A 20,277-nucleotide genomic window follows, 5' to 3' on the forward strand; every position below is an offset into this window, starting at 1 on the left:
ATTCTGATTGGCTGGTGCAGGGTTGATGTCTAAAAAGCATTGCCACGTGTGGGTTTGGCATGTTTCAAGCCACCCTCTAAGTGGATTTGCCCGATTATGTGAGGAAGTGTGTGAAAGTATTTTTAAAAAACAAATCAGGGTAGAATATTTGTTTTTTAAAGGCTTCAGAGAGCAGAGAGCAGAGACTTTATTTCCTTTTTTTCCACAAAATCCAGACTTTAAAGAGGGGGTATCGTGATTTTTTTAGGTGTTAACCTGCCCCTCTGTGGTCCCTGTAGTGGTTTAGCAGGGTTAATAGTTCACAAAAATCTGTTTTCCTCACAGCCTCTGTCTGAAACACTTTATTTAAGCTGCTGTCTCTTTAAGGTTCCTTTCTTCTCCATCCCTCTCTCTGATTGGTCAGCCCTCTGGATGCCTGTAAAGGGCGGAGTTATGGGCAGACCTTGGCTGTGTCCGAAATCACTCCCTATTCACTATATAGTGCACTATATTGTGAATACGACATTTTATACTGCTGTCCAAAATCTGAGTGAGCATGGTCATTCACTATATAGTCCACTCAATGCTTCCCACAATGCATCTTGAAAAGTAGGGTATTAGCGATGCTCATTATATGAGCAATATATACCAACATGCATTGCGGTTCAAACAGAAGAAATGGCTGATTACATGTTTAATGATTACTAATAGCATGATATAACATTAAAAACTGTCAGAGAATAACACTTAGCTCCCTGTTTAACTTTCGGATGAGCCCGTCTCACAACTTTGAGCTGAGAAACAAACAACACGCCGCTAAACCGTTCCACGCGGGTGATGCATTCACTGGACCTTGTAATTCTTAAACACAGCATAAGTTCTGCGCAAATATATGGTTTATTTATTTAAAAATAACGTGTAATGACTGTTTCTATTATATTTGGCTGTTGCAGAGAATATGCTTGGTATAATATTAGGTATCACTAAAATAAATACTGTTTTGCAGTGTTTGAGAAAAGTTATAACTGTAAATCCCCAGCCGTCAGTGAAAGACGTGAGAGTAATTACGTCACTGTCAGCGGCTGGGGAATGAGTGAGTAGTGTCCGAAATGTTGTTTAATTTAGCTGATTGAGTGGACTATAGAGTCAGCTACATCTAATTCACTATATAGTGAGTAGGGAATGAGTGAATGAGTGAGTGATTTCAGACACAACCCTTGAGGTTTGTTTAAGATTTTATGTTAACGTTTTTTTCCCCTTGTTTTTAAAGCTCTACACGGCAGTTATGTTGAAGCTCTATCAATGAGGTTCTAGAATTTTCTAACAAAGGTGGAGAGCTTCCTGCCCTTGTGATGTCACAACATTCTGGAATTCTCTGAGCTCTCTGAGTGTTTTTAAAGGAAAATGAAGACTTTATCCTTTAGAATTAGACCACACTTTTACAGTAACAGTATATTTCTACTCTTATATTAATCAAACTTTTTTAACTTTAAAGAGGGGGTATTGTTTTTTTTTGTTTTTTTTTTAATTATTATTTTTATTTTTTCAAGTTTAAGGCTTGCTACTCCTTGTGTCTTAAACTAGTAGGAGATCCTTATGTGATGATATTGTCATCTCAGTGAATCTCAAGAAGATTTTGTAAAGAGCTCGTGATATTTAAAAAAAACCCTGATGGTTTTGATTGGTTTACAGACAGATTGGAGGATTTCTAAAACATATGATTATGTAGAGGTTTGAAAATGTGCACACATTTAGTCTGAACGGTCAGCATTGTCACTGTATATCCAGCTTTAAAATATCGGAAAGCAGAATACCCCCCTCTTTAAAAAGGCTGAAGGGTAGTAACCAATTTTGACCGTCAGACAGATTCCAGTGATCCCAAATCCCAAATCAAAAACTATTTACAAATATATAATTTAACTATTGCTGTTCTGAATAAACAAAAGTTGGATTAAATTCTATATAAAACAATGCAAGTACAAAATGTTTGATCTGCTTTTGGTATTTCCTTGTTGCCATAAGATTCTCAAGGAGACTAACGGAATTAGTGGCAAAAATTAATGAAGAAACACTAACGCGATATGTTCTCATGGGTAGTCTAAATAATTATTGACCCGTTTTTGTTATTTTATCCGTTTTTTTGGATTGGCCCAGTCTTCGCCCTGGAGCAGCCTGCATGAAAGTCTGAGCGGGTCTAGCCACAGCTCGCACCTCCAGCTGTGACATACAAAGGTGTGTGAACGCAAAGCAGCTGTTGATCAAGTTTCCACCCTGTTTGAAAATTACCCAGCATGCCTCCCAGTCTGCTAGCCTGCTGCTATCAGAGCATGCGGGCTCTTCTAAAGAGTAAAGTTCACGACCTGTGAAATGGCAGAGTCATAAAGCACTGTCAGACAACACACTCAGTGACTCCGTAATGACTTATTAATGCAGCATTAATGCGCTGGCTGCTGTGTGTGTTGGTTTTTTATGGAGACTGTGGATCATAACCAGCAGCTTAATGATATTTCACTGCTGTGTGAGTGCAGCAAACTTTTACACCCCACGCTCCCTGAAGACACACTGAGCCTGAGGAGGGACCCAGTCAGCAGTCTGAGCTCCAAAATAAAGACACAACACAAACAAATACACAGCGTGTGGAAATGTGCCAGCTGATAATTAAAACAGTGATATTTACAATAAATGAGTTTACGAAAACATGGACGACACGTCTCCATCTGGTCCTGACGAAAAGAAGTGAAGCCAAAATGACATCTGGGGTTATGTTTGTTACATTTCTTCTACCACAGCTTTGAGGGCGGCTCATTGGTCAACAGAGCTGTCAATCATGATATCAAACCTCCTCTTTTTCGCATCAAATAGTTAGCTGATTTTGGACATTAGTGGTGACAGATCGTCATGTGAAAGTTTAAATTTGGTCCAAATAAGAGATGATTTAAATTAGTAAGATAAAAAAGGAGTAGTAATACTCTTTTCTAACAGCAGAGGGAGCTCTCTTGGTTGTTTTCACATCCGTCTTGTCTGTAAGTTTTTGTCATAACTAAGCTAACAACTTCACTTTTCTTGAGTCTTACCTGTAAAAATGTGCTTTGATCCTCTCCTTAATCAGCCACAAAGGATGATGGGATTGGTTGTGCAGGTTGCGCCCGACCTTCTCCAGGATCTTTGGTGTAACATTCGTGAAGTCATCTCGGGGATAAGTGTGACCTAGTACCTCCACAGACTCCTGGCCAATCACAGGCTGAGGGGCGTGGTTATCTGTGCTGAGATGTCTGTGCGATGCTGCGCTGTGATTGGATAAGAGGGTCGACAGGCAGCAGCGGTGGAGCAGAGGGAGGGGGGAGGATGGGAGGAGCAGGACGGCCGGGATTCTGTGGAGTGTCATGATTGGTCCATGGAGCTGGAGAGACAAAGGAGACAGAAAAATGAGGACACAACAGAAGTTCAGAGACATAATATCCTAAATTCCACAAGATAGACTTTTATTAAGTGCTGGACACTGGAACACAACACACCAATCAGCACAGGACAGACTAATCAGGACAGGAAGTCAGACATTGAAACCTCTACACATTCGTATGTTGTAGGATCAAGATATTTCACAAGATCTTAACGAGATCTTAACGAGATCTTAACGAGACTTGCTGTAATGATGACATAATCAGAAAATTTTAACTGGTTCATGACACGTAAGAAAGGAAGGACGTCAAACACTAAAATCTGACTTGAACAGGCCTCCGGAGGGCTGGCCAATCAGAGGGTAGGGGGTTGGTGGAGCAGGGAGCCTTAAAGAGACAGCATCAAAAACAAAGTGTTTCATACAGAGGTTTAAAACCCTGGTTTAAGAAAAACAGGGATTTTTTTTCTTTAGACTGTAAATCACGTTAAGCTACTACAGGGGCACGAGAGGGAAAAAATAAAGCCTGGAACAAAGCACAATACCCCCTCTTTAACTTTCAAAACAAACCCTCGCAAACCAGATGAGATTGAGAAAACAAATCAAAACAAAACAGAACAAAACACTGAATAGAAGTCACAAGAGGTAAAAGCTGAGACTGCCAACACAAACACACACACACACACTCAAACCCACACACACACACACACACACATCGGTGTGTGGTGACAAAAGGGCAGATGTTGATTTGTTTATAGAGACAAAGTGAGCAGAATCAGCTGCTTCTTTCTTTCCATCGTTCAACTTCTGACAGAAAAGAGACAGTCACACTTTTATCTGTCTCTCTTAAATATTTGTCCATTCAGTAACACACACGCAGACACACACACACACACACACACTCGGGGAGCATCCCTGAACGAAACAAAGGGGTGTTGCATTGCAGTGGCATTGCAGCAAAATGGATTATTGTTCCTAAATCCATGAAGCTTTTACCTCTGGTGTGCTGCTGGTGTCATATTATACTGGACCATGCTGGGGTCACACACACACACATACACACACACACACACTCATACACACACATAGGAACACGGTTAAGGGACATTTGAAGGTTACTCTGACTTAAATAGACGTGTTCAAAGGAGGGTTAAAACCACAGATATGGACCCTCACACTCCTCGAGTGTGTAAACACTGGACAAACAGCTGGAGGTGTTTTTACAGAATAATCTAAAAAATGTCCCTCTGAGAAGGATTAATTTGCCGAGTAAAGGTCACAGCAGCTGCGACATTATTCATACAAAGTTCATAATTTGTCTGAGGACAGGAACTAAAGGAAAGGTCGCCGAGGACCAAGGGCTGACTGCAGAGCACAGAGGTGGTCTCAGAGTTTACAGCCATGGTTAATAAGCTCACCTGAGGGAAAAACAAGCATCGAAAACACAAATAAAGCATGTTTGTGCCCTTTAATCTGAAAAGTACAGTCAGTCTTTGACCTATCAGAGATAGAGATGTCTCAGAGCGAAGACAAAGCGTCTTGTGGAAACTCTGCTCAAAATGAAACCACTGAAGGTGATTTATCACATCTTGGATCCAAGGCTTCCTTATTTATTTTTTTTCCATCTCTTCCTCCATTCTGGATCCCGCTCAGCTCCATCTCTCTGCGGTTTTATTTCAAACGGTGTGTGTTTTCCAGTACGCGTGTGTCCGTGTGCGTAGGCGTCCATATGTGTCTGCGTGGCGCTGTTTGGTGCCATGGGAACAAACATATGGTGCTGATCACATGTTGGGAAGAAGGTCAGTCCCAAAGAGATGAAGAGAGGAGATGAGGAGCCAAGAAGGCGACCACTGAGGGCGGAGACGCCAGCTCCGTGTCAGAGTCAGATTCATTCTCATGAAGAGAGCCGGTTTTAACCCGCCAGGTTCACGTACATCCACTGCAGGTGGAGCTGTATATTATCTGGAAATGTCACATGACCTTTAGTCATGGAGGAAGATGAAGGGCTTCTTCACCTTAGACATTTTCAGCTCCTAAGAGAGTCTGATATAGATTAGAGGGCGAAACCACAAAGACTTTCTTGCAGTATAGTCACTTGATTGGAATTGTTCATACCCAGATTACGGATGAAAATATTCAAAAACATTTTTCCTAGTTATGACTTTACCTTTTTTTTTCCTTTTTTATTTTGAGGTAGAAGTTATTGAAATAAAAAGGTCAAAGGTCACACACAGACCTGTCTTTGACCCTGGCACCCTCAGGTCTCTGAGCTGTGAGAGAAAAAAGGACACGTAGTTGAAAGAGTCTGGGAAGATTTCCGGGGAGCTGAAACGATCACATGGAGTTTTTAAACACAGAGTCATGAACTTGGGTAAATGAAAATATTAGAAGGTTTAAACTTTAATGAGTCCTGCAGGGGAGTCGCTGCTGTTCGACTGTTTCAGGGTGAAACGTCTCGGCTCGTGTGTTTGTGGTGTCTGATGACAGCGGGAGACGGCTCCTCCACATGGTTTTTAATGGATCCTGAGCTGCACTTTTGAACCCACAGCTTGGAGGATAATGTTTAAACAGGTAAAAAACATTTCTGTTCAGTTATTCAGCTACACGAACCTAACAGGAAGTGAGCTGCAAATATTACAAATACCTTCAGAAATGTTCCCTCAGAATTATTTATCAATAAAACCTCCAGACTCAGATGATCAGGCTCTTGATGAGAACATCATGAGTCAGCGGTGATGTTAAATAAACATCGGGGGCACATTTTGGAGACTTTTCTACTCCTGCACATCATCCCATCACCTTCACACACGTCTATTTGCGTCATGTATCGTCAGCCACGTTTAAACAGAGCAAACCAGAGCTGAAACAGCCACTGGGTTTGAAAAATGTAACAGATTATTGTGCAAAATGTGCACCAATGCAAGCAGCTCTGGAGGAAGTGAAACATGATTCATCATGTGTGAAAGTTGCTGAGAAAATCCCTTGTTTCGCTGCCAAGAAGTTGTTCTGACTAACCAGCGTGGCAGCAGCCAACGGAGAGGCTGTGATGTGACTTCTGACGCCGCCAGCTGACTAAAGGTGGCAACAGAGACGCCGCCAAGGACGAGCTGCAACCTGGCCGTCCCCGACAAAAAAAAAAAAAAAAAAAAAAAATCACCCACTGCTCATCCAAGAGGCGAAGAGAGGCTCTTTGGAAATGTGTCTGAAAGTGAAGCTGAGTGTTACATGCTGACACGTGGCAGGTACAGGCTGGTAAAGAGACGCCACTCATCGCTGAACTTCAAAACATGATGACTAACATGGATGCATATGCTGAACACAAACAGAGAGGCAGTTTCCAGCCGCCATTAAAGTGAAGACGGTGTCCAAACCTTCACCAAACAGGGCCACGTTTGAGTTAGTGGAAGAAAACAAACATCCTTGTGTCATTATTACAGACTTATGAAACTAAACCTCACTTCTTCCTTGATGGATTTATTAGCGGGGCACAGTGTGTACTATCATCATCCAGCTTATACGCCACCTACCAAGAGGGGCACAGTTGGCTGTGGAAACCATAGACTGTATATAGAGTGGACGGTATGGTTTGTACGGTTTTGAACCCAAAATACCCCCGTCACAGGCGCAGCCATTGGTAGCCGTTGTGCAGCCAGAGTCTGTGCAGTAGAGACTGTGAGGGATTCTGGGAGAATCTGAGTGCAGCTGGGTGACAAAAATAATACTTTTTTTTTCTTTCGAGAGTCTAATCACTTCTCGACTCTACCTCCCGACATATTTTACAATCCCGAAAAAAATACACGAGAACGGCAGCTGTCAATCATCACTACACTTGACGTCAAACCTTGTTTTTAACCTCGTATAACTAATGAAAACGAAACTTTTCAGAAAAAAAGAGGACTTGGATATAAGGCTGCAAAGTGATATCTTCAAATCACCACAACAATCAGACGTGAGGAACATTTCTATGAGGTGAATTCATTTTTTAAAGTTTGACCACAGCCCATCTGGAATGACTGGGGAGATGGATTTTTATTACCTATACTGCAGCCAGCCACCAGGGGGAGCAGTTTTTGTGGAGACCTCACTTTGAGCTGAGCAAGATGATGTCCATTTTTTTTTACAGTTTCTGGTGGAAACGCAAACAGGATCAAGCTTTACCGATACTAAATTGTACCGATCCAAACCAGATGCTTAGTGGAAACAGGGCTTTAGCTTCATACAAAGAGCTTATGCACAGTCTAGATGTAGTTTCGTGAAATGTTACTAGGTAGACTTTGATTTTCTTTGTGCACCTAACATAAAATGTAAATCAACATATTGTTTTGAAGGTGATTCATTTAGATGACATAATTATAAAAATGTAAGATGAAAATGTGAAACTGGACCCAGGGGCCACTATTGGCCTCCAGGCCTGTCTTCGGACATGCCTGCTCTATACCCTTTCATGTTGATAGAAATCAAAAACTGCAGAGAAAAAGCTGTAATCAAAAACGTGTAAAAACAGAGATTTTCAAGTTAAGCTGCATGGGCAAAGTTTTTACCCCTAACTTTTTTTCCTGCGATCCACCAGTAAAAAATCTTCAATAAGTCACAGTGATAAGGTATGAAAACGCAGCCCGTAGTAATCACTGATAAATCAATTTCTTAAGTGACGAGGTTTATATAACCCATGCAAACCCAAGCAACATTCAAAAGGATGAATAAAAACATAAAATGTTAAAAACAGTAACAGTGGAGATGTTTCAAAAACTGCTCCCTTCTTGACGTCTTATTCTTTGTGAATTTTAGCCGTTATCAATGCTTTAACACCTTTCTACTACAGCTGAAGGTTACAAACAGCGCCAACATCTAAACAGGTTTATACTGTTGATAAATTTGTGTTAGGCATGTTTTTCAAACAAGCACAAGAAAACAAAACGAAAAGTAGTATAATTACTGTAAAATGAGGGGTATAAGATGCACCTTAAATAACTTTTTGTAAAATAAAATGTTGTATACGTCCTTTAAACTGGAGCCCTGTGAACTTCAGGTTTGACAGGAAGTTAAATCAAAGATAAGTTTTCTGGTTAAAGAACGTGTCACAGACGAGAGGAAAGGATCTATTTTTGTTCCTCGTGGTTCCTCTAAAGAACATATGCTACCATGGTCACGACTCTGCATGTGTGTGTGCGTGTGTGTCGATGTGTGTGTGTGAACCTCACAGAGAAGCAGGTGGTGTCTCTTCTCCCTCGAACTGCAGGAGTGTCACTGCCACTCGCCTCCTCCCGTCAGAGGGAGTCCCTCTCTGGCACCGTGACCACTTCCTGCGGCTAACGCCTCTCTTCCTGTTCACGACAACGACAGCTCGCCAACACGGACAGTTACTCAACATCCCACCCACCTCTGTGTCCTGGTTATTATGAATGGTTTAATGAGCGCAGCAGTGTAAGAATAGGAAAGGTCTTACACTGTAAAAATAGGCCGGTTAGGCTGGTTAGCGCTGAGGATGAGTAACAGGGAAGAAATAAACCTACACTTTAAATCCTCCGGATGTGACACATCGCCCAGTGTTTCTCATCTTTTTGGCATTTTAAAGTGTGAAACAGATACAAGAATGAAATATTTCCTCTAAATTCAACAAGAATCTGCTGTCAATCAAACAACAGGCTCTAAAAAGAGCTCCATGCTGTTCAACATTTCAGGATGCAGATGTTGACGTTTTGCCACAGTGCCAACAGGCAAACTGGAATACATCTCTTCAGACTTTTTGTTTTCATGAGTGTGTCGATGTTTTTAGCGATTTAGTTATGATAGGTAAACAAGAAGCTGTTCTATATTGAGGATTAGGGCCACTGCAAAAAAAAAATTATAATGAAAAAATTAAAAAAATCTGAAATTTTTGTTGTTGTTGTTGCTGTTATTTTTCAGACATCAAACGCATGATTTTGAGTTTTTCCTCAAAAAAAAAAAAAAAAAAAAATCAATTAAACATTTTTTTTTTTTTCAGTGGCCCTAACCCTTTTACAGAATCCTCTTACTCATGAACAGCAACCCAGAGAAAAGGATTAGGGCCACTGTAAAAACAAACAAAAAAAGTTTTTGTTGTTGTTGCTGCTATTTTTCAGAGAAAAAAGTCCTAATTTTGATTTTTTTCTCAAAAAAAATAGTAATACAAACAAAAATTTTTTATATTTTTTTTATTATTTCAGTGGCCCTAATCCTTTTACAGAATCCTCTAACTTATACCGAAAAGGATCAGGGCCACTGCCAAAAATAAAATAAAATAAAATAAAATAAAAAAATAAATAAATAAAAGACAGAAAAAAAATGTCCCTTTCTTATTACTATTTAAGTTAGAATTTTGAATTATGCCTTTTTCTCTGAAAAAATAGAAATAAAAAAAAAAGGTTGGATTTTTTTTTTCAGGGGCCCTTATCCTCTTTTGTAGATTTATGCTACTATTTCTACCAGATCCACATCCAGTCTATCTCCACAAAATTTTTCTTCACTGTTCCTCATCTGTCAGCACCCACCAACTCTGTTCAACGATGTCAACTCAGCAATTGTTTCTCTGTTCTTATTAAAAAGCGCAAAATCAAGCAACTTTTTCCGCAGTAATTGTAGAATTTGGTGACTCAAAGTTTTGGTGACAAAGTTTTTTGTCTAAAGTAAATTGTTTCTTTTAATTATATAGAAACAACAAAACCTTAGTAACTATGTCAGAGTGTCTCTTTTTGGAAGACAGAAAAAGTGAAATTGTGTCTTTAACCTCTTATTCAGATGGGAGCTTTTGTCTGGTGGTCCTTTTTTTAATTTATCTCGCTAACTGGGATAAGTAAGATCTAACAAGTTTAAAAGCTAAACTCAGTCATTGTACAGGAAGATTTCATTATTCTTGTTATAAGTTTTTTGGAGTTGTTTGTTAGTCATGTTATTGAACTTAAATACATTGGGGGGGTTTTTGTTTGTTTGTTTTTTTTTTCACAAAAATGGATGTAACGTTGTGATATCACCAAAAGATGATGTGGGCAGTTTCCCCAATTTGGCTAATAGGTTAAAGTTTTAAAAAATTAAGTGTCATGGGTTTGAGAAGCAGAAATGTAATGTCCACATATGTGGACACGGGGACCGAACAGGTAAAAAAAAAAAAATAGAATCAACAGAAGAAAGCTCATTTGTAGCTCATAGTTTTGTAATCAGTTTATATCCTTCCAACAATGTTATCCCTCCTTCCTACAGCATTCACCGCAATAACGTGTGTTGCCAACTGTGTAAATTAGATGACGTCATTTAGCTAATTTTAGCGACTTTTGGGACAGCTGGAGTCACAAGACCAAGGATTTCCTGTGATGGTAACTCAAACTTTTCGTCTTTGCTGGCCTCAGAAAATCTGGCCCGTTGCATTCAGGTCTGGCTCAGCTCATTAAGACTGTTTGTTGTTGACATACAATCTGGCGTCAATTACGTATCGCTATCTGCTCTGCCTGAGAGGTCTGATTCATGAAGAAAATTATTTAAATGATGCATTTTGCTCCAGTTTTACACTGGATTTTTACTGAGATGAGCTGTTAGCATTTCAACTCTGTGCTACACAACGCAGTCCTGCATGAAACTCTATCCAATGTTTAGGATGATATATAGGAGAAGATTCAAGATAGATGTGACACAAATTTCTTATTTTAGAAAAATCGACTGAATGTCTTAATGATGTTTTGGTGTCTCAAAAACTTTTCTCTGCAGTCTGACGTCTGAGGACTGATCGTTGTTGTCTCACGAGTATGATATAAAGTTTACAAAATAAAAGGAATGAAAGGAGCTGTAGATACGAGGTGTTTGTGGCCATAAAGAAGGACTGCTGCAGTATATGCATGAGTAAGTGTGTGTGTGTATGTCTGTGTGTGTGTGTCTGCCCACAGGGTGGTTGAGCCCAAGCAGGATTTACAAGAGCTGTAGTCCCCTCTGATTGGCTGATACTACTTTGTTATTTAAAACAGCGTATCCTGAAATGACCCCACATCCATCCTCACCTCCTCATCCCCTCGTCCATCCACCCTCCCCGGTCTCCCTTAAAAAGCCATAAACTCCATGTCCTCCCCCTCTCTAAATCTGCCTCAGTGCTGCTCATTCCTCCACACAAGCACCTCTCCCACTCTCACCCCTTTCTCCTCCTCTTTATTAATCGCTCCCCTGTTCTCTCCTCCTCTTTTACGTCCAGCTCGGTGGAGATAACGCGATGGCTGCAAAACTGTCAAACACCCTCTCAGGACATCTCTGCTTCATCCACGTCCAAACAACATAAAAAATCTAGAAACCGTGTAATATGAGAAGTGTTATGGTTTCTGTTTGAAGTCTGAGTAGTTTCGACCTATCAGGTGTCAGCAGAAACAAAAAAAAACGGTATGGAGCAAAAGTGTTCTAGAATTCTGTCTTAGAACTCAGAGTTCCGGAATCTTTTTTCTTTTTTTTTGGTCGACCTCAGTTCTACTAACATAAAAGTAGTTTTCTTCTCTTTTTGAGGACAGACATGACTTTTTACCTGTTTGCCTCATGATGTAATTTCAGCAAACTTCAGAGACTAAAATTCAAAGAAAATCAGTTTCTGTTTTACCTTATATATCACTGAAGGAACAGTAATTAACAGTAAAACTGGGACTCCTCAAAAAAAATGAACAGCAACCCAGAGTGACAAAGTACTCTGTGACGATTACTTCTTACAGTGGAAGTGAGAATCAACACTGTAAGAAGGTTTGCAAGCAAGATGGAAGCCTATGTATTAACTTACTATTTACAGTGAAACTGAGACCCAGCATGATGATGCTATTTGGGCAAAGTTAAGTCAAATAAATTACATGCAAATCACAGGAGAGAAGTTTTTTTCCCTTTTACACCACCAAGGGAAGCCAGATTAAAACCTTTGTGGAACTTTCTTTTTACAGTGAAACTGAGACTCACCATTGAAAAGAAGAATGATAACCCAGATTTATGTCTCTGTATAATTTACTATTTATAATGAAACTGTGAATCAATTGCAACAGATGAATAGCAAGCTAGAGTGAAGCTTCTGTGAAACTTTCTGTAAACAGTAAAACTGAGACTGGACATCATGACGCTATTTTGGCAAACTAAAATCTGGTGAGTTGCAAGTATATTTCAGGAAAACAGATTTCTCTTCTGTTTCATACTGCTTTAGCAAGCTAATATTGAGCCTCTGTGAAACAAACTATTTACAGTGAAACCGAGACTCAACCAAAGCAGGTAGATAGTACGCCAAAGTGAATCATCTGTGGAACTAAGGAAACTAAGGAATCACAGGAAAGTGGATTTCTTTTTGGGACCACCAAAGGAAGCCAGATTGAAGCCTCCATTGAACTATTTACAGTGAAACTGAGACTGCCATTTAATGAGAAAGAAAGAAGAATGGCAACCAAGAGTTGTGTCTCTCTAAAACTTAGTATAAACAGTGAAACTAAGACTCAAAACAAGGAGAACAATGGTGAGTAAAGCCTCTCTTGAAGTTATTTATAACTGTGAAACTGAGACTCTGCATTATGGTGCTTTTTGGGCAAACTCAAGTCTGGTGAGTTGTATGTAAATTACAGGACTGTAGGTTTCTTTTTTGGTTTCATAACGCTAAAGTAAGCCAGGATGAGGCCTGTTGTGACTCACTTTTAACAGCGAAACTGAGACTCAATAGAAACTGGTGGATACCATCTTCTCTGAGAAATGAAGTGGGAGTAAAAATGATGATGTTGCATTGAGAAAGAAGTCTAAGCTGGAAGTTAATTAATAGTAACCACAGACTGCATCAGAGTAACCAAGTTGTTGGCATTGGTCCCCAGAGACACATCACTGTAAGACGGTGAAAGACGAAGACTGTCAATGAGTTACAATATCAGGAACCACAGGACTAAACTCTCTCCCCCCTCCCTCCCTTCTTCCTCCTCCCTCCCCCTCCTCTTCCTCTCTATAATAAAGCCGTAGCTGTGGATGTTATGCTGCAGCGTTTTGACAAGTAACATTAGATCAAACCTGCAGAGGCAGACTGTGAGGATGAAATGAAACATAAGGGAGTTTTTTACACTCATAGAAAAGAGAAGAGGCAAGCAGACGAGGGGGAGGAAAGGAGGGGAGTTAAGCAGGTAGGAAGAAAACAAACAATCGGATAAAAGAGAATGGGAGAGGAGGAAACAGAGAAGGGAACAAGGACACAGGAAAGGAGAAAAGCAGGAGAAGGGGGGAAAGAGAATTTTCGACAAGAAAAGAAAAAAGGTGGAAAACAAAACAAAGATGAATAGATAAGGATTCAAGGAACTGAAAAAAGCAGTCAAATGAGAGAGATAGATGGAAAAATGACAATAAAAGAGGTAAGAAGAATAAGAGAGGAGGAGACAAGGGGATAAGGAGAGGAAAGATGGCAGGAGAGGAGAGAATGAGAGTGTGACATGATGAGGAGGAGGATTTTATGGTCGCAGGAGAAAAGTGCCGAGGCTGCAGCTCTGCTCTTACATCCAATTTGTTTGCCTCCACTGTGACACACACACACACACACACACACACACACACACACATAGGCACATGTCCAAAAACACCACACACACTGTATAGGGAACACATAACATGGTGAGGCGGGGTCTGTATTTACACAAACACACACAAAGACAACAAGAGACACAAATAAACGCACACTTTTTCGCTCACACATGCCTGTCTGTACACACTTAAGACTGTGTTGAAGGAACTTGAACATGTGAACACACATGTATACACACGCACACACACACTATAGTATTTGGCAACCTGTGAGGGAGAACAGTTAGCAGTGTGATGGAGAGCAGAGCAGAGACACACACGAGCAGGAAGAAGAAACTTCTGCAAATGATCAAAATCCATCATCATGCTGTACGCTCCTTTAGACATTAGGAAATTTTGAGTTTATACTCAAGTTTCACGATACATCTATCTTAAATCTAATCTAATCTAGCTGTTGCTAGGCGCAGCCCTGTTGGCTATGGCTGCCTTTTGTAGCAGCTCTCTCTTCTTTGTCCGCTTCTTGTAATTCTTTTGTCTCTTTTTCGTCATCTTTGTATTTGGAGTGGATCATTACTTCGTATGATTCATTTGTTGGTCATGGACACCAAACTTTTTGTGTCTTTATTTTTACTACTTTTTCTCCTGTGTTTGTCTGGAGATCCTACATGTAACTATGGCTGTATTGTGTATATGTGAACTCAGCTGTTAGCAGCCTGTAGCATGTCAAAGCTAACTGGTGCAAGGCCGGATGTTTCCCACAAGGTGAGGAGAAGAAGGTGAGGACTATGTGCTGGTTCTCAGGTGTGAGCTAAGAAGTGACGACATGGACCTGTCCTTCCATCCATCGTTATTGGGAACGTAAGATCTATCTCCAATAAGATGGACAAGCTAGCTGTGCTAACCCAGCAACAGAGAGAATACCAGAAGGCAGAGTAGCATCATGCTATTCACAGACATGGCTAACAGAGCTAACACCAGACACCAACGCCACATTGGAAGAGCTTCACCTGGTGTGAGCAGACAGGATCCAGGAGACAGAGACTGAACAGACTGCTGAAGAAGCTCAGTCCTGGACCCTGTGGAGGTGGAGACTGGCTGACTGGACAATGATGGACAAGCTGCCAGCATCTATTTTCTTATGGAGCTTTTTGCACTTTCTATACACTTTCTTACTTTTGTTTTCTTGATTGCTGCTGTGACTTCAATTTCGTTGTTCTTGTTACAATGACAATAAAGTTCTATTCTATTCTAAATAAGTAAAACGGAATAAGAAAATCTTTTAAAGACACCACTATAAAATCAGCAAAGAAAAACAATTTGTCCACAGGGGGCGCCAAAAGCAACACAAGCTAAATATTCTTCACAGGAGTTTTACCTTAAAGTGAGCCTAATTCATCCTGTTAGAGGTGATTTTATGAAGCCAGCATATTGTGCAAAAAACAACACCGCAAAAAGATTAGCATTAGTGACTAATGTGAGATTCAATCATTTTCAGTTGAAACTTGGTGAGGTATTAGTTTTTGAAGCAGAAATATCTTCAAACCCATTCTCTTGTTGCAGTCTGAATGTGAGGGTTTACTCCTCCTCCTGTCTGTTGCTGAGTTCCGACGTCTTCTGAGTCATCAGGTTGTTTGAAGATGTTGGAAAAAAAAAAAACAATGATTTGCATTTTTCTGACATTTTACAGAAAATATTTAGAGAGTCGCAGCAACAAAGACATCTCAACTCTTCGGTTTAATGACTCCAAAACTTTGTTTCTGCTCTGTTAAATTCTCGTTTTCTGACAGTTCTGATGTCTCAAAGCAGCAGCGTCTTTGTCTTAAAAAAGAACAGTCCAAACAAAAGCAGTGCAGTGGATTTTCTGGAACTTTCTGCAAACTTTTCGAAAACCCTCACAACAATTAAGATTGTATCGTCTTAATATGTGTTGTTAATTTTCATCAAGCTTAGTTGAAACGTCTTGTGTTATGACGCTCTTTGGATTTATAACAGCTTCATGTTGTTGGAGTTCAGAGAAAAGAGTGTTGATATAAAAGAAGGAGCAGAAAGATGTCCTGCTCTCCTGTGTCAGACGCTTCCTTCAGCCACAGCGCAGATAAAACAGCATTATTCATCCCGTCTGATTCACTGACTGGCTTTGTTAGACCTGTTTATTCTCAGGGTTTATTATGATTTTACAGCTCAGGGCCGTCAGAAACCTCTGTGTCATCACAGAAAAGAAGCCGTTCTGTGAAGCCACGGCTCAGAGATCTTCTTTATGAATACGAGGAGGCCGGCCGCTGCATCGATCGCAGCGAGCCGTCGTCCTGAGGGACGGCGAGGGCCGATCCGAATCAATCATCCTCTGCAGTGACCACACGGCAGCGGCTCAAAGCTCCCTTTTTCTCCCCTGATCTGTCAGATTCAGCACGCAGTGGCCGGGGAAAATATGTGGAGTTGGCAGAATGTGAAGTTAACTTTAGTTGTTGTTGTGCAGTATTGTCATGCAGGTTATAGACCCCGAAAACAGAGCATTCATCAACGTCTGGTACAGACCCGGGGAGGGGCTTTTCACGCTTCCCGCAGGAGTTTCAGCAGGAAGTACGAGCTGGTCCTAAAGTGTCTGATCAGTTGGAAACTGTGACTTATCGCTTCCTATCATGTGCTCCTGACAGGTGAAGCACATGGCGTGAAAAGAATGACGACAAACAGATATGTTGGCGCTGAAACCTGCAAAAGTAATGAGTCATAATCTGAGACGTGTGAATGCTGCATGGGTTCTCAATGAGAAAGGAACTGTGCACTTGGGTTCAGTGCAAAGTCCGTACAAACAAAATAATAAGAAAAAAAAAGTCGAATCTCTTCTTGACTCTACCTCCTGACATTTTTACGATCCCCCAAAAAATACACGAGAACAGCAGCTGTCAGTCATTGTTAAACGTGACGTAAAGCCTCGTTTTTAACCTCCAATAACTAATGAAAACAAAACTTTTCAGAAAAAAAGAGGACTTGAATACAAGGCAGCCAAATGATATCTTCAAATCACCACAACAATAAGACATGAGAAACATTTCTACAAGGCGTATTCATTTTTTAAAGTTTGACCACAGCCCATCTGGAATGACTGGGGAGTCAGATTTTTTTACCTATACTGCAGCCAGCCACCAGGGGGAGCAGTTTTTGTGGCGACCTCACTTCGAGCCGAGCAAGATGACGTCCATTTTTTTACAGTCTATGGTAGTAAACTATAGTGTGTAGTGTTTCTATGCATGACAATGTTGAAGCTGACTTTCTGCAGACAGCAGAGCAGCAGCAGCAGGTGAACACAACCAGGGTAAAATTCAGCAGTTATCATTTATAACGTGACTGTCCTGGTACAAATTTTACCTGTTAAGAAGTGAGAAGACATCTGAAATTTGGTGCTTGGGGAAAATCTATTTCACACGGCACGTCTAAGTCTTCATGACTACACCACACTGGCTGACGAAGGTTGGTAGAGAGAAGAGAGATCTAGGTTTTTCTCTGCTAAAGATGATTTCTGTGACTAATTTTGTAGTGATGGTGGACACTGGAGCCAAACTGTCAGACAGAAAAAGGACAGAAGAGCAGAAGAAAGATTAATGGGAGAGTGACAGAGCACGAGCTAAAGGCTAAAAGGGCTTAACTGTTTGTGCTGATGTTTTTTCCAACCCACAGACATGCCTTAAAGCAGTGGTTCTCAAACGGGGGTACGTGTACCCCTGTAGGTATGCAAGATTCAAAGATGTATATTCAAAAATAGCCACCAAAATTCCTTTATCACCATTTATTTAATCAATGTTTGAATCCAATATAAGTTTAAGTTCATAAATTTAATATTATAGTCAATAGACATGAAGAGTACAGTGCTATGTTCTTTTTTTTCCATCCAAAACTGCTTTGTGTTTGTTAGGGGGGGTACATGACTGAAAAAAGTTTGAGAACCACTGTCTTAGAGCACCAGACTGCCAGTGCTAGGCATGGACAGCTACTAAACCACTGTACGAACTGACAGTTTGCTTTTTGTCACACAAGCCTTTGGACACACCGGGCTGCTAGCAGCGCTACATAAAGCCGGCAACTGACAAACTTACGTTTTCTTGTTGTCATGCTTCAAACAGCACTTTGTAACTGTACTGATTAATACCTTACCTTGTCGTGTTGAATCCAGGAAAAAGTTTTCTTAAACAAAGAAAATTTGTTCCAAAACAAACACACACCTGGCTTAAAGTCACATCTTTACAACAGTGTGTGTGACACTCCAGGCCTGAAGGTGGCGATGCAGTCCAATTGATACAGATCCTCCTCACAGCATCTTTTATCTAATTTATCCATATACAAATCGTAATTGTTTAACTTTAATCTTCTGATGCATGAAATATGAAAACCTGTGTCAATATTTTTGATTTTTCAGAAAGCATTCAATATTAAACAGTTTAAACTTGATTTTAAAGTGATGCTAACTGGGCATTTTTGGTGATTCTGTGAACAATTATGTCTTTTTTGCTTGTAATAACATTTAAACATATTTTCACACATCCATTTTATCTATTTTATACTGATATGCTTTTAACCCTCTGATATATTTCTGTAACTTTCTGAAAAAAATTAAATCAAATGTTAGGGAAAAAAAAAATCAAAGAGAAAATTTTGACACAGGCTGATGTGCAGTTCCACCACAGAGACCATTGCATTGAGGAGACTTAAATAACTGTCCACCAGAGGGTTAGGGTGACTCAGAGTCCGACTGGCCTCTCCACTGATCCCCCAACGGTTGTAGTGTTTAAAACCAGTCTGAACTGTCTTTATGTGTGCCATATCCTCAGGTATCTAATCATCACCTTCAAAATAGCGCCCCACATTTCAGATACGCAGGACTTCTACTTTTGCCGGAGCTGCGATGCATCAATTGGCAGATAGAGCCTGACAGGAAGTTGTGCACGGAAGCTATGTTAAAACATCCTGTGACTTTAAAATGCAATACACCGTGTCATCACCAGATCTTATTAAAGGTGTGTACAAGAGAGTTAGTCTGGGGTAGTCAAACTTAAGCTTGATTGTTGTGCTCTGCCATAATCGTCTTCTATGTTGAAATGCTGATTCATGTGATGTAAACTTTACACCAACACAGCAGGTCCTAGGGGCTAAGAAAAACTTTACATGGACTGCAGATTTCTTACTGATGTTCAATCCTGGAAGATTTTTGTCGAAAGAAGAAGATAATTGTCTTATCGATTAAAAAAATCTCTGAAATATATTAAAAACATTTCTCAGTATAAGGAGCACACCGGAGAAACTGTCCAATACTAACTTTCCCCACAACACCCCTCGTTTACCATTCTTTATTTGTTTCTAATTATCTCTGATAAAACTTTGCATTCCCAACACTTTCTCTATTTGCAGCCTCTTTAAAATGTGTCAGGATTGTTGCTTTGCTGATACTGTACAGTGTAATTATCAGTTAGCAGAGGAGTCCCTGACTGCAGAGGAGCGTGAGTGTGTGGGTGACAGCTAAACGGGAAGAAATGAGACGTCTGCTTCTTTCAAATCCCCAAACACTCAAAATATGAATTGCAAAGTGTCAAAATGAGCCAAAATGTGTGTGTGTGTTTGTGTGTGTTTGTGTGTGTGTGTTTACAGCATAGTTTCAATTTCCAATTTGCAATCTTTCCAGCGTCTCATGAGCATATGTTTACTGTGATACAGCCAGCATTCACACTCCTACACACTTCCTCTCCCTCCCTCTTTCTCTATCTGTACGTTTCTCCTTTACTCACACACACACACACACACACACACACACACTCTGCAGTGGTGGTTAACAGGTGTACAGGTGGTCGCTCTGTTGCCAAAGGTCTTCTTCGTCGCTTCCTCACAGGTGCATCTGAAGCCGGGTTTATTTTTACCTCATGGGACTAAAAATGCAAACAAACTCTGAAGCAGTGTAAACAGAGCGAGGGTGAAATTCTGCACACCTGACGATGAAACTGAATATAAACGAATGCTAATGGAGCCGTTAACTACTCCCACTGAATACTTTAACATTTTGGAGATGTAAAGATCAATATTACAAACTCTTTTTCAATTCCAATTAGACCTAAAATCTGAACGAGCAGCCTCTGGAAAGGACTATTTTCTCCTCCTCAGTGTTTGACCTTTACTGTGGAGAGATTTATTCATACACAGAATCTCTGCTGAGCCTTTAAAACAGACAATCAGCCTCAGTATTAATAAGTGAAGATATCAGTGGGCATTTATGAAGATGAAGACATTTTTCCTTGAGCTGCTTAAAGAGAACATTATTTCGTCTGCAAACAATTGAGTCTTAAAAATACTTACAAGATTTTTTGTCAGAGCTGGTACAGAAATGATTCCCATGTCTACTTTGTGGTCCT

General features: G+C 40.3%; 1 protein-coding gene across 1 annotated transcript in view; it reads right to left on the minus strand.

Annotated features, from left to right (window-relative positions):
• Nucleotides 1-20,277, minus strand: part of fars2 (phenylalanyl-tRNA synthetase 2, mitochondrial) — a 148,239-nt gene that overhangs the window by 107,026 nt on the left and 20,936 nt on the right. Inside the window, exon 3 of the mRNA XM_074693620.1 lies at nucleotides 3,054-3,379. Within this exon, the coding sequence (XP_074549721.1) occupies nucleotides 3,054-3,364 (311 nt within the window). The 5' untranslated portion in view covers nucleotides 3,365-3,379. The remainder of the gene's footprint in view (nucleotides 1-3,053; nucleotides 3,380-20,277) is intronic.

The sequence above is a fragment of the Halichoeres trimaculatus genome, unplaced genomic scaffold (genome assembly GCF_033239565.1).
Source record: "Halichoeres trimaculatus isolate MK-OKI-2021-1 unplaced genomic scaffold, fHalTri1.1 fHalTri1_scaffold_18, whole genome shotgun sequence".
Lineage (NCBI taxonomy): Eukaryota > Metazoa > Chordata > Actinopteri > Labriformes > Labridae > Halichoeres > Halichoeres trimaculatus.